We start from the raw sequence: 13706 nt of genomic DNA on the forward strand, positions 1-13706 counted from the left end.
GACCCAAATTCTGGGTGTTGTGGTGGACTCACAAACAGCAACTTCAACAGGAAGGCAGGAGTTCCAAGCAGCATTTTTCCTAAGCACATTAAAGTTCAATCCACCTCTTACTGAGGTCAACAGATACTGATTTTCTAACACATTGGTTTTGGACAAGTAAAAGAATATTACAGGTGAATAAAACCTTCCATCACACTGCAGTTTATTCTGTAGATCTGGATGCTTTTTGTTTCCCTGACATCACGCTGTATGACTGACACTCCTTTTACTTCTGAAAGGCTCCTTCCTGAACGTACGTGGGCATGAACTGACTTTTCGGGGCCAGTTTCTGGTTCTGTTACTGCTCTTATCCCCCTGATGTAAGCAGAGCCTGCCCTGAGCAGTGGGGCAGTGTCAGCGGGCAGCGGAGATCAGCTCACAGGAGGTCTGGGTGCAGACACTGCTGCATGCTGTGGGTGCGGACACGCAGTGCCTGCATGCTGTGGGTGCCCCGTGCCCCTTCCCATCCCACAGGACGTGCACGCCAGGAATGCTGCATTCAACTCCCGTGCATTCAGCTTCCAGTGTTGGTCATGCATGACCAACTGCATGAAGTAACTGCAGTTAACTGCATGAAGTTCAACAAGGCCAAGTGCCGGGTCCTCCACCTGGGGCGCAATAACCCCAAGCAGAGCTACAGGCTGGGAGAGGAATGGTTGGAGAGCTGCCAGGCAGAGAAGGACCTGGGAGTGATGGTGGATAGTTGGCTGAATATGAGCCAGCAGTGTGCTCAGGTGGCCAAGAAGGCCAAAGGCATCCTGGCTTGTATCAGAAACAGTGTGACCAGCAGGGCTAGGGAGGTGATCGTCCCCCTGTACTCGGCTCTGGTGAGGCCGCACCTCGAGTGCTGTGTTCAGTTTTGGGCCCCTCGCTACAAGAAGGACATCGAGGTGCTTGAGCGGGTGCAGAGAAGGGCGACGAAGCTGGTGAGGGGCCTGGAGAACAAGTCCTACGAGGAGCGGCTGAGGGAGCTGGGCTTGTTCAGCCTGGAGAAGAGGAGGCTCAGGGGCGACCTTATCGCTCTCTACAGGTACCTCAAAGGAGGCTGTAGCGAGGTGGGGGTTGGCCTGTTCTCCCACGTGCCTGGTGACAGGACGAGGGGGAATGGGCTTAAGTTGAGCCAGGGGAGTTTTAGGTTGGATGTTAGGAAGAACTTCTTTACCGAAAGTGTTGTTAGATATTGGAATGGGCTGCCCAGGGAAGTGGTGGAGTCACCATCCCTGGAAGTCTTCAAAAGACGTTTAGATGTAGAGCTTAGGGATATGGTTTAGTGGGGACTGTTAGCGTTAGGTCAGAGGTTGGACTCGATGACCTTGAGGTCTCTTCCAACCTAGACAATTCTGTGATTCTGTGATTCATGCATGGTGACAGTGATGCTCCTACTCATTTATTTATTTACTTATGTATTTATTTGCTTAGTTGTTTATTTACTTATTTATTTATTTGTTTGTTTCTTTGCCGGGGGCCGCTTTATCTCCACATTAACGCCTGACTCCCGCAGCCCTCCCCCCAGCTCCCCTCAGCAGGCCCCGCGCTCCGCGCCCCTCGCGCTCCCGCAGCGCCCCCCTCCGGCCCCGCTGTGCGCATGCGCGTCGCGCGGCCGGCAGCCCTCCGGCCGGCTGGGGGCGCTCCTCCCTCACCCCCCCCTCTCCCTTCCGCCGCGCTGAGGCGGCCGCGCCGCTGCCTGAGCGCAATCCACCCCGGCGGCCGCACAGCTCACTGCGGGCTGCGGGCTGCAGGCGCCGCGGGGCAGCCCTCGCGGTTGAGGACCCCGGTCCTTCCCCCCCCTCTCCCCACACAGTCCTCCGGCGGCTCGGCGGCGGCCGCAAGATGTCGACCAAGAATTTCCGCGTGAGCGACGGGGACTGGATCTGCCCCGATAAGAAGTGAGCGGCGGCCCGGGGGAGGGCGGGGGGGGGGCGGCGGGGCCGGGCCCGTGTCACCGTCTGCTCCTTCGCAGGTGCGGGAACGTCAACTTCGCCAGGAGAACCAGCTGCAACCGCTGCGGGAGAGGTGAGCCCGGCACGGCCCCTCACGGCCCCTCAGGGCCCGGTACCGCTTTGGGACGAGCCCGCCACGGGGCGTTGTTGTTGCTGTTGTTGTGTTGCAGAGAAAACGACGGAGGCCAAGATGATGAAGGCCGGGGGCACGGAGATCGGCAAGACGCTGGCGGAGAAGAGCCGCGGCCTCTTCAGCGCCAACGACTGGCAGTGCAAAACGTACGGGGCCTGGGAGCGGCACCCGGGGGGCCGGGACCTCACCCGTGGCCTGTGTGACCCCGCGGGGTGCAGCGCTGTGTGTAGCCTTGGCAGGGTACGGGCGGCTGTGCCCTGCGGACAGCGTGCCCTTTTGGTTGGTGGGCGGCAGGTATTTGAGTAACAGGGCTGGGAAAAGGTTAAAAAATCAGGGCCAGAGCAGTAGAAGCTCGTGTTCCATGTCAGGTAAGCCGAGACACGTCCCAAATTAGGAATAAAGAGACGGAAGTAACAGCTTCACTGCAGTTTGGAAGCTCATTTCCAATAGTCACTAAATACATAACGAGTAAAGTTTTGCACAGAGTTAAATAGCTGATATCAGAAGCCATCACTTGAGAATGTGAAGGTCTGCATTAGCAAAGGACTGCCTTCGTGAAATACTTCAGGGGATTGGGGGTCTTTTTATAATTTGAGGGCTTTGAACCATTTGGGGTTTTGTTTGTTGACTGAGCTTTCTGAACTCTTTAACTGGTGAAACTTGGCTGGGTTTTCTTCCCAACTTGCATTTGCTGCAACCCGAACCCAGTTTTTCCTCAATAAAGCCAGTGCCAGCAGTGAGCAAAAGCCTTTGCACATGTTGGTGCACCAGGCTGTGTCAGGCTGTAAGAAAACAGCAGAGATCCACGTCTGTACGTCCGTTTGGCAGCTGTAGGGTGACCGAGCATGCAGTTAACACCGCTGCACGGTGCGTCCTGTGTGTGCCAGCAGGGTAACGGGGACAAGGGGCAGTCCGTGTGCGGGGATAACCAGCACTCACAGCACTCACCTGTTCTGGCAGCGCTCGGCGCTGTTCAGTCTCCCAGTCCTGCAGCCTGGGACCAGCAGGCGTCACTGAGGGAGTCCGCTCGATGGCACGTTCCAGGCCTGCTGCTGCACCTCCAGACATAGAGGAGGCCGGGCTGCCTCGTGGACCACCTGCTCTGCTCGTTGGGATTGAGTGGGGTCCCGGAGATCATACAGGTGGTTGGAGTGCGAGGGGCACTCAAGTGCGCTGTGAGGTAGCAGTGCAGTAACGGAGCTGTGTGAGTGCAGCTGTGCTGCAGGGGGTGCTGATGCCCGCTAATAAGTGTTACAGTGATCCCCCACCCTTTTTTGTGGTAGTGGGGTTTGTTTTCCTTCTCTTTTTTACTTCTTCCTGTTGCATTTTGGAATGGAGATATGGTAACACCAGTGGTTCCTTTATCCTTTATGGATAAGATTGCTGCTGGCAGCTGCTTTGCCTTCATGGAGTTGGTAGCTGCTTCAGAATCGTGTTGTTAAATAGCTCTTCAGGTTTTACATCGGGTAAAATATAACTTGAATTATGTGTTAACAAATTTTGGACGGTCTTGTTTCTGTTAACTTACCTGCCCATTAGTTTTAATTCTTTCCCCATGATTCGTGTAGTGCAGTCCTCATCACCCTGTGTCATCTTCGTGCTGGCAAAATACCCCCGGGCTCTCGCAGTTCTGTCTTGGTGACTGTTGGCCCAAGAGTTACCTGTGCTGCGTTAGTGACTGTAAATCACAGCTGAAACCTGGCAGATAGATTATTATGATTTCTTGAAGCGTTGCCTTAACACGTAAGCTCTATAATTTGAAATAAAACGTTTCTTATTTATGCTTTGTGTTCTTCCCCTCTGAAGATGCGGGAATGTGAACTGGGCCAGAAGATCAGAATGCAACATGTGTAACACTCCCAAGTATGCCAAGTTGGAGGAACGGACAGGTAGGTTGGTGGTGGCTTTAAAATACTCCAATTACTGTAAGAAACTCCTTTGTATAAATCAGTATCATTTAATCAAAGGGACTGTTTTCATGGTAGAACTAGCAAAATTGAATAATCTTTTGTATGTAAACAAATCTGTGGGCTATTACACGTTTAGTAGCGTAGAAAACTATGTGATGGCTACGTTTGGAAGGTCATCCAACATTTGCTTTAAACCACCACAATATTTGATTTTGATTCTGAAGAGTTTGGAAGGAGTAATGCAGTGTTTTCTAAACTCAAAGAACTCTAGTATGCGCTGTGCCCGTTTACAGGACTCTGCAGGCACAAGAACAGCGTTTCAAGGCCACACAGCTCAGACTGTAATTTTTAATGAGGTTGAAAGTCTGGTCACACGGATGCATTTTAAGTTCTTTCTTCATTGACAACGAAGCTGAGCAGTGACTAGAACAGAGGATATCCTTATGGTGGGGTCATAGCTGTTTGTAGCGTTACCACTGCAAATGGGATCAGGCAGTGAGTTTAATGCAGGTTATGACATTAAAGCGTAAAAACAAAAAGGCACAGAGCTTATTATTTAAAAATAATATTTCTAAATTTCCTTCAAGTTCTGGTATCCTTCAGAGTAAGTCTGTGGTGGTGTACACGACACGTAGCATGTCACGGGTACCTGCAGGAAGTTCCAAACTAGGCTGAAATTGCACTGAGTAGTTGGAGTTTTCCACTTGTGTTATGAAAAGGAATAGCGAGTTTCTTCAGGGAATCTTGGCAGCTGTGCAATTGAAAGCAACCACAGGACGTTTTTATTCTTACTGCTCCCTGAGGGTCAGTATTCAGCGTTGTGTCCCAGAGCAGCTGTGGGAAGGCAGCAGACCGGGGTGCCCAGAAGCCACGAGGGAGCTGCCTGTGGGAAAGGCCTTTGGCAGCACCAGCAGTGGGAGAGCAGCCAGCGAGCGTTGCCCTCGCCTCTGCCGCTGGCCGCTTCCTGAGCCTGCTGCTGCCCGCTGGCACAGGGGCGTTGGGCTTCGAGGGCAGCGCCTTCGGTCAGGCCCCTGGAGGTGTGCTGGTGCTTCCCCACACCGAGCAGCTCTCAGGTGCTGCAGCCCTGCCGTAGAGCCGGTTGCTCAACAGGGCTCTACTGACTTAAAATGTTTTCATTCTTTTAAATGCTGTCACATCTCTGTTTATGTGACTTAATCCGTTTTCTCAATTAGGTTTCTCAGAAAGTATTTTTAATAGATGTGTGGGAACAACTCATGTTCTTCCTGAGATCACACTGCATTCTCGTGGCATATATTTATAAAGCCACTGAAGCCACTTATTCTAAAGTTTGTGCTTGATGTAGCTGAATTTGGCGCAGCACAAGAGCTTGTCTTATTTTACCACTTTTTAAAGGATACGGAGGAGGATTTAATGAACGAGAAAATGTTGAGTACATAGAACGTGAAGAATCAGATGGGGAGTATGATGAGGTAAGCTGAGGTACATGCATTGCTGTGGAGAGACATACTGTGTGTGTTGAGGATGTGTGTGTTTACGTTTGTGTTCCTGAGGGGGGGAAATGCTCGTCAGGAATAATACCTTGTGGTGCATCTCTGCCAAATGATCAAGTGTAAAAGTTTTGAACTGAAATCGAATGCATCTGTGTTGTCTTCTGGGAGCTACAAAATGAGAATCAGTTCAAGTTAAACTGCTACAAGCTGTGTTCGTTAACGTGCTTAAGGAGTTGGTTTTAGGGCAGTGCATGCTGTTTTCAGATACATTCAACATCATTTTTATAAACACAGCATAAACACAAATGTAACAATAGTGCTTTGTTAAAATTGGATTTCCATTGATCTTGTCTGGAGGTACTAATCATATCTGACAAACATCTCTTTAAAAGTTTTCTTGTTGCTAATTGATATTTCCTTCTGCTTCTCCTTTCCTTTGAATAATACCTCATTTAAAATTGGTGTGCATTTATTTTCGCATAGAATAAGTCTTATCATAAAATAGAGTTAGAAATGATTTTTTGTAAGTGATATTCTAATGGAATGAAATTTTTTAGTTTGGTCGCAAAAAGAAAAAATATAGAGGAAAGCCAGTTGGTCCTGCATCTATCCTGAAGGAAGTAGAAGATAAGGAATCGGAAGGGGAAGATGAGGAGGATGAGGATGAAGATCTTTCCAAATATAAATTGGATGAGGTAGTGTCATTTTTTGTTTGGTTTGTTGCTAGCAAATTTTTAATGACTACTATAATGTTGTTTAGTAGTAGGTAAAGTTTGGCATAAGGTGAATGTTCTTGAAGTTTAGTTACAGCCTTTTAAAATTACTTTGTAAAATGAAACTTCATTAAATAATATAAAATGGGATAGTGAAGACTTCAAATGTTTGTTTGTAGTCTTTTTATTATTCTGTTTTGAAACACAAATTTTCAGTCCCTCTACTGAATAACTTTTTAGATCTCATTAGGTGCACTTTAGGCCTCGTTTAATGCCCTAAGAACAGTATTTTCAAAGGTTGAACTAAACACCAAATAAAACATACGGGTTATGTTAAGAAAAAAATGACAAACACAATGAAAATATTTCCTAGATATTTCTTGAATATCTGAATTTTTCAGGATGAGGATGAAGATGATGCTGACCTCTCAAAATATAATCTTGATGCCAGCGAAGAAGAGGACACTAATAAGAAAAAGAAATCCAATAGGCGCAGTCGTTCTAAGTCCCGATCCTCCCACTCACGATCTTCATCGCGCTCATCCTCTCATTCAAGCTCAAGGTCTAGGTCCAGGTAAACGGGTACAGGTCAAGGGTAACGCCAGGCAAAATGTCAGTATCTAACTTCTCTATTTACTTTTTTTTTGACTGCCTTACAGTTTTAGTTTAATAATGTTAACAATTTTATGTGCACAATTTACAGAGGTAGACGATGTTCTATTCTGGCCTTCTGTTGATCCTCAATAAGAAGGCTTTTTATGTCTTGCTGCTTTTTGTGAATTAAGCTGGTATTTCAATTGAATTCTTTGAATGTTTTTTCTAAACTTATTTTCAGTTTTATTTTTAGGCTTGTTGACCATAAGTGGTTCAATGGTTGTGCTTGGTTTCAGTAATATTGAGTGGAGGTATTGAACAGTGAATCAGATGGGTGGGATTGTTAAAGAAGGAAGAAGTAGCAGAAGAGGGCAGCGATGCAGTCCAGACAGAATGGAAGTTGTCCTGGAAATAAAAACAAGAAACTTGAACTTAATTTGTTGGGAAGCAGTAAAGCTTTCAATACGGTGGCAGTGCTGTCAGAGTAACTCTGAAGTCTTATTTAAAAAAAGACAATGTGATCTGGGTGGTGAGACGATAAAACTGGTTGCCCAAAAGGTTGTGCATGCCCCATCCCTGGAAGTGTTCCAAGTCAGGTTGGATGGGGTTGGATGGGGCTTTGGGCAACCTGATGTAGTGAAAGATTGGACTGGATGATCTTTAAAGGTTGCTTCCAACCCAAACCGTTCTGTGATTCTATGACTTCGGTTATGGGGTCACAAAAAAGTCTGCTGGGCAGATTCAAGAGCTCGCTTTATTATTTACATCTAGTAACATATGAACAGTTAAATCATTTTTTTTGGAATCCCATCACATGAAGCCTGTTACAGCTTTTCAGCTGCCTCACAAGTAATACAGTGATGATACTAAAGGGTTTAAGACCAAATTGGTGCAAGCTCATCATAAACATCATATACATAAAGTTCAAGTTTCTTCTAATCTTTGTAGCTTTGTAACTGCACCTCTCAGTTCTGACTGCTCTGATTGCTGCCCGAATTCTTCAGACCTTCATACTAACCAGGTGTCAGCTACTCTCTCCCTTCTGCCTTTCTCCACATTGTTATGTTTTTTTTTTCATGCTAACTCTTCTGTGAGAGATGTTCTTAAAAATGTTCACCCTCCCTACTCATTCAAATGCCTCCTTGAGACTAATAGCTGCCATATGGTTCCGTGGAGGAGCATTTTGAATAACACTGACTGAGCTGACTGGCTGTTAGCGATTTTTGTGAATAAAGTGAGATGTGTAGGAAGATGCTGTCGCTTTTGAGGAAGTATTGTCCCACGTGAGGACACAAATGCAGCCCCTACTCTTAGGTTTAGGGGTGGGAAAGTCAAAGAAGGCAGAAGAGTTAGTTTCATATGGCCATAACCTCGTTCATAACTCCAAAATGTTAACACCCAACTAAAAAGTAGTTTCAGTTGACTGACATTTGCTAGGGAACTTTAAACTTTCTGCTGTGCTTCTAGTTACAGATAATTTATTGGCAGAATCAGTTGGTTTGGTTTTCTTTTTTTCAGCTTTAAATACATTATTCTAGTTAGAAAGCAAATGTTGGTACTGCTTTTGTTTGACAAAGTGAAATGAAAAAGACGTGTTAACAGTATAAACTGGGAGATAGACAGCATGTGTATTTTCCCTGAAAAGATTATTAGAACTTGCTTCTTTTTACAACTGTTACTGTTACAACTGTTACAAGCCTCCTGCCGTTTTTACATATTCATTGTGGTTTGTGCTTTAAAGAAACTCCATCAACATGACAAATTTGAAAAGACATTTAAGTAGTCATGAGTAGTGTTAGACCTGTCTGTATTTTAGCCAAGAGTTAACTACTGTTTGATTTTTAATGCAGGAGAAAATCTTGGCAAAACTGAGAACTGTTTAAAGAATGCTTGTGAGAACTGTCTTGGAGAAAACTTGAGTTCCAATACTCTTAATCTAATCTGCTTTTCAAGGAAAATGGTGGTTTCCAATTAAAGCACAAACTAAAAGTTCAGGCGTTAATTTCCTGAAATAATTAATGGCTGTGCAGTTGTTTGATTCATTTTCCAAAACAGCTGCAGCCCTGTTTAATGTTTGTGCTTTGTTTTAGGAAACATAATAAAAAGCTGACTTCTCTAAATTTTTGAATGCACCATCTTACTATGTTAAAGTTACTGTTATCAAATATAACCTGTCGGGAGGTAGGGCGAAGTTGGCACTCTTGTAGTGAATCTAGCCCTTGTCTTTGATGTGTAGCTGTTTCTGCTGCTATCAGTAGCAGTTACTCTGCTAAATAAAAGTCAGATACTGGAAAAATATCTTTTGTGTTGTTTCAGGTCCCATTCAAGAAGTTCTTCCAGTTCCAGATCAAGATCTCGTTCCAGTTCCAGAGAACACTCTAGATCTCGTGGGTCGAAATCAAGGTGAATGAGGTAGCACTCTCTCCTTGCAGAGAGAGAAAAAAGGGCAGAAGAACCAACCACTTGTTTATTCCATCGTAAAATTATGCTGGTCAAAAAACATTAACTCGTTTTTATCTTGGAAATCAGAATTCCTGGGGTCTCGTCACAAGATTGTTACCACTACAGATGTGTTTCATGAGAATGCGAGGTTTTGTTTGAAGAGTTTAAGTCTGGTCTAAGCTAGACGAGTGGACGCCACAGATCTTCACTTTGAAGGAAGAAGAATCTGAATGCATGTTTACTTGCTTCAGTAATTTTTGCTGTTTCCACTTGGGCTACTTGATGTGGAAGAACACTAGAAAATATGCTTCTATTTTTGTGTGTAGCGATAACTTAATTTCCGCTAGATAGTGCTGCCATTATCTCTATAAATGTGGGGGGAATGTATAAAAATGTTGGACAGTAAATCATGTGAAGCTGACAGGAGCTTGAGCTAGCTGACAATTGCCATAGAGCAGGTACTGCACTGGGCGGGAGAGGGTAACAGAAGCCTATAAATTCCTGAGGTGTCCTTGCACAGTCATCCCATTGCTAGGTCTCTCCTTTTGCAATGGAATGAAGATGGCTCCCATCTCCATGCATATAAGAATCTTAAAACTGTAAAATAAGGAAAAGAAATGGGAGCTGAGAAGACTGATGCCAAATGGTGCCACTGCTCTTTGGTGGCACAAACATTCCCTGGCTGTTCACATGAGGTTCAGTGTCAGGTGGAGTCGATGCTTTTAGGAACACGAAAGTGCCTGTGCCCCAGTAGATGCTGAAGCTGGTCAGCTGAGCTGGGTTATTTGCTTGTACCACGCAGCATCCACCGAGTGTCCTCAGTGCATTAGCTTCCATGAAATAGGACTGCTTCGTTATTTGCAATGAGAATCCTGGAAATATTCTACCAACAACATGCACTCTGTTTTTTCATTCGTGTTTTTTCTTTTCTTTTTTTTTTTTTTTTTTTTTGTAAAAAGTTCTATCCATCTTACTGAAGAAAGTCTTGTTAGGTACTTTTATATAACTTATATAATTTTGGAATTATGGTTTAGGACTTTCTAGCTCTGTTACATTTTCCAGAAGTGTGATTTTTTTATTTATTTTTTATTACTTTTAGATAACAAACTTGATTTTTAAGTGCTTGTAAGTGAAGCTCGTTCATCTTTTTTAAATGGTTATTTTAAAACCTTTTTTAAAAGGTTATTTTTTTAATGTTTTGGTAAGTCTTACTATCTACCCAGATTTATTCTGAGTTTTGTAAATACTCCTGAGGGTTTTTCCCGGCTCTAGTAAGATGAAGGCAACTTCTGTTGTGAAACATCCTTTAATAGCAAGAAACGTCTTTAAAAGCAAGACATGGGTAAATTGGTACGTGAATTTCACACCATTTCATTTTTGTGAATGTAACTCCTGAGGAAGGTCCTTACGTAGGTATACCGGCTGTCTCCTGTCCCAGTCTCCCATTGCTTGTTTGTCCCATTGCATAGTACTGATGAATGCTGGAAAGAGGTTTCCCAACCATTGGTGGTCTGCGTATCAAGAAACACTGTATTTAGCAAAATTTATTGAGAGAGCTCCTACGGCAGTAGAAGTTTTTATTGGCAGTTAACTAAGGAGTAAGTATTAAAGCATCCACAAACTTCTTTTGATAAAACACTGATGTAAATAGAGTAGTGAGTCTTCATGAGAACTGTCTCTTTTTGTTCTTTCTTTGTTCTTTCTATATTATACCAGAATTAAATCTGATTTATTTCTTAATCAATAAAGATCCAGCTCCAGGTCCTACAGGGGGTCTTCAACCCCAAGAAAAAGATCTTACTCAAGCTCTCGTTCGTCATCATCCCCCGAGAGAAGCAAGAAGCGAAGTCGTTCTAGATCTTCTTCATCTGGTGATCGCAAAAAAAGACGATCGAGATCACGGTCACCCGAAAGGTTTGGGTTTATGTAGAATAAGAATGGGTGTATTTAAATGTGTGATTTTTTTTTTTTTTATGAAGATCTGAGATTCACTGGGAAACAATTGAATCTGAGCAGTTACGTTGATATTAAAATTAGTTTTCTCCCTTTCCCTGTTCTATTACTTCATATTAAAACCAGTAATTGCGCTCTTTCCCCCTTCCCTCTCCAATAAAACTTCCTCCTGTTAGGAATGTGTTCCATAGAAAGACTTGGGTCACCATTCTTTCAGTGTGTGAAAGTGTTAATGTGTACATTATTGATTTATTTTCCTAAGTAAATATTGCATTTAGAAGTTGTTTTCTACTTTCAATATTAAGCTTACTGTAAGTTTTTAGAATTAAATTCATATTCATAAGCTTAAAGTGGTGTAAAGTTATCTTTATATTCTGATAAGGCCCCTATCAGATATACTTGGCTTCCAGCTATTATAGGGTACAGACTACTCAAAGTGGGTGTTAACATTGATTTCAACTTATTTCTTTGCATGCTTTCTCCATTTATATCTTACAGACGCTGCAGATCATCATCTGGATCTTCCCATTCTGGTTCCCGTACAAGTTCTAAAAAGAAATAATGTATTAAAGGTCACATTTAAAAAAAAAAAAAAAAATCCAGTCAGTGCATGAGACATTTTTAAGAAGTCGGTGTCTTACTTGGTCAGAAGTGCTAAATCTGCTAGTAGAGGTGCATGTCTGTCCTTGCTTTCTGGAAAACTGCAGCTTTGTTCATTCATGAAACAAAAAGTGAGATAGCATTTTAAGCCATAAACTCCCTAGAGGAGGTGTGAAGTTTTTTGGGTTTTGTTTGTTGTTTTGTTTTTTGGAGTAAGGTTTTTTTATCATTATTTTGAAAGATTCAGTTACTTGATTTCTGGCGCTCTTATGTATGAGCGGTTGTGGGTTGGATATGTTCAAATGCAACTCTGCTCTTCATGTGGCAATTAAAAAAAAGTATCTGAGGATATCGGAGGAACCCATGAACTTTCTGCATCCAGCTCCTTGTTTGATGTAGCTCTTATGGGACCACAAAAGATTAGTGTAGCAGTAGGGCTGTTGTTGCCTGTTGGATCAAAGTAGTGAGTTCTTTAGGTCGAAGTATTTTTTTTGTTTTTCCATGTTTCAGTAAAAGTGTAGATCAGTGCCCCCCTCTGCTGCTCAGTGCAGAACAGCCGTTAAGTACCCATCGTACAGTTCTGTAGAGTGAAATGGACGTCATTCCTTCAAGGCGAGGATGTTTGAGACGTGGGGCACTATCCTCTCCATTGCTCAAGTCTCTTAGCTGCCAGTGCCTGTCTCTGTAGAAACTGTTTGCTGCAGTCAGCAAAGTGCACTTTCTGCAGCTGGTACTGGCTGCAGTATTTTCACATGCATGGATCCTGGACTGTGCGATCCTTTCTTACAAAAGGATCGTTTAGGAGCTACTCTTGAGGAGGAAAATGGAACTAGCTTCTTGGAATCAAGTGAAGTTTCTGCAGGCCATCTGTAAAATTCATTTTCGGCAGACAAATTTTCAAGGTATCTGAATTTTATTTATATTTAAAAATGAAAATTAATAAAACTGTAGAAAGTTCTGACATCTTAAATGTGTTCTTCATCAATCACTCTTTTTCCCTTAAATGTTTAATTTATGGCTTAAAATGCTGTATGGAATTTAATTTACTAGTAATATCACATTAAGACTTGGTCTCTCTTGAGCTCCGTTTGATTAAGAAAGGTTTAAGTATCTTCAGTGCCATCGCAAGGTAAGTATGCTAAGGAAAATTGTTCTTTTTAAGCAAGGAAACAGCAATATATCTACAATTATTTCAATTGTAAAATTTAAAACCCATAGTTGACAGCTGATTTTTAAAATGAACTGCACCAAAACAAACGGAGCAAACTAAAAACTGCATTCTGCTTTTTTTTTTTTTTTTTAAAGACACTTCTTTTGGACTGTTATATAAGCAACATGTTTTTTGGTGTAGAAATATTTTGATAATCTTTTTGCAGAAAAAAAAAAAGCCCTGCAATTTCTTCTTTAATGCTTTCTTTATATCTAACTTCCATGCTAAATGTGTGTAGATTGCACAAGAGCAGGTTAGTCTTGTAACTGTGCCTCTGATGACTTTAAAGTCCAACTACTAAAGTGTAAAAATCAGATCTAATAGATGCTATGTTGTTACCCCTTAGTTTTTTTCTTGTGCTTTGTATTAAAATTGTTGCTGTACTTAACAGATGAAAACTTTTAAATTTAGCAAGCGATAGCCTACAAACAAAGGAAAATTATGGTTTCATTTGGCTTAGATGAAATGTAAAGCAAAATGATTCTGTAGACGAGTGTAAATAAAACCTGTGAGTCAACTATGTCGTGAGTGCTTTTTCTTAGACACACAAGCAAATCTTTCTTTATAACATACACTAATGTTTCTTTCTGCTACTGCAGTGCAGGACGGACAATGTGTCCATTTGCCACATGCATCATAAACTTTCAGATTGCTGAAAGAACTGAAAATAATTTTGGAATTAAGCAACATGTTTAAAATA

The 13706-nt window shown here is 42.8% G+C and overlaps 1 protein-coding gene across 1 annotated transcript; it reads left to right on the forward strand.

Annotated features, from left to right (window-relative positions):
- Positions 1–1836: 1836 nt before the first annotated feature.
- Positions 1837–13094, forward strand: ZRANB2 (zinc finger RANBP2-type containing 2). The gene is made up of 10 exons (XM_032192176.1): positions 1837–1925; positions 2000–2052; positions 2150–2258; positions 3919–4001; positions 5397–5473; positions 6052–6189; positions 6609–6781; positions 9118–9204; positions 10993–11157; positions 11695–13094. Exons 1-10 carry the CDS (start codon positions 1870–1872, stop codon positions 11756–11758), a joined length of 1005 nt encoding a protein of 334 aa, XP_032048067.1. The 5' UTR covers positions 1837–1869; the 3' UTR covers positions 11759–13094.
- Positions 13095–13706: the final 612 nt, after the last annotated feature.

The sequence above is a fragment of the Aythya fuligula genome, chromosome 8 (genome assembly GCF_009819795.1).
Source record: "Aythya fuligula isolate bAytFul2 chromosome 8, bAytFul2.pri, whole genome shotgun sequence".
Lineage (NCBI taxonomy): Eukaryota > Metazoa > Chordata > Aves > Anseriformes > Anatidae > Aythya > Aythya fuligula.

Bases quoted from the DNA above. Each gene is read 5' to 3' on its own strand.
- ZRANB2 (XM_032192176.1), top strand. From the start codon at position 1,870: ATGTCGACCAAGAATTTCCGCGTGAGCGACGGGGACTGGATCTGCCCC. The intron at 2,053-2,149 runs GTGAGCCCGGCA...GTTGTGTTGCAG, and splicing joins CTGCAACCGCTGCGGGAGAG to AGAAAACGACGGAGGCCAAG. The intron at 4,002-5,396 runs GTAGGTTGGTGG...CACTTTTTAAAG, and splicing joins CAAGTTGGAGGAACGGACAG to GATACGGAGGAGGATTTAAT.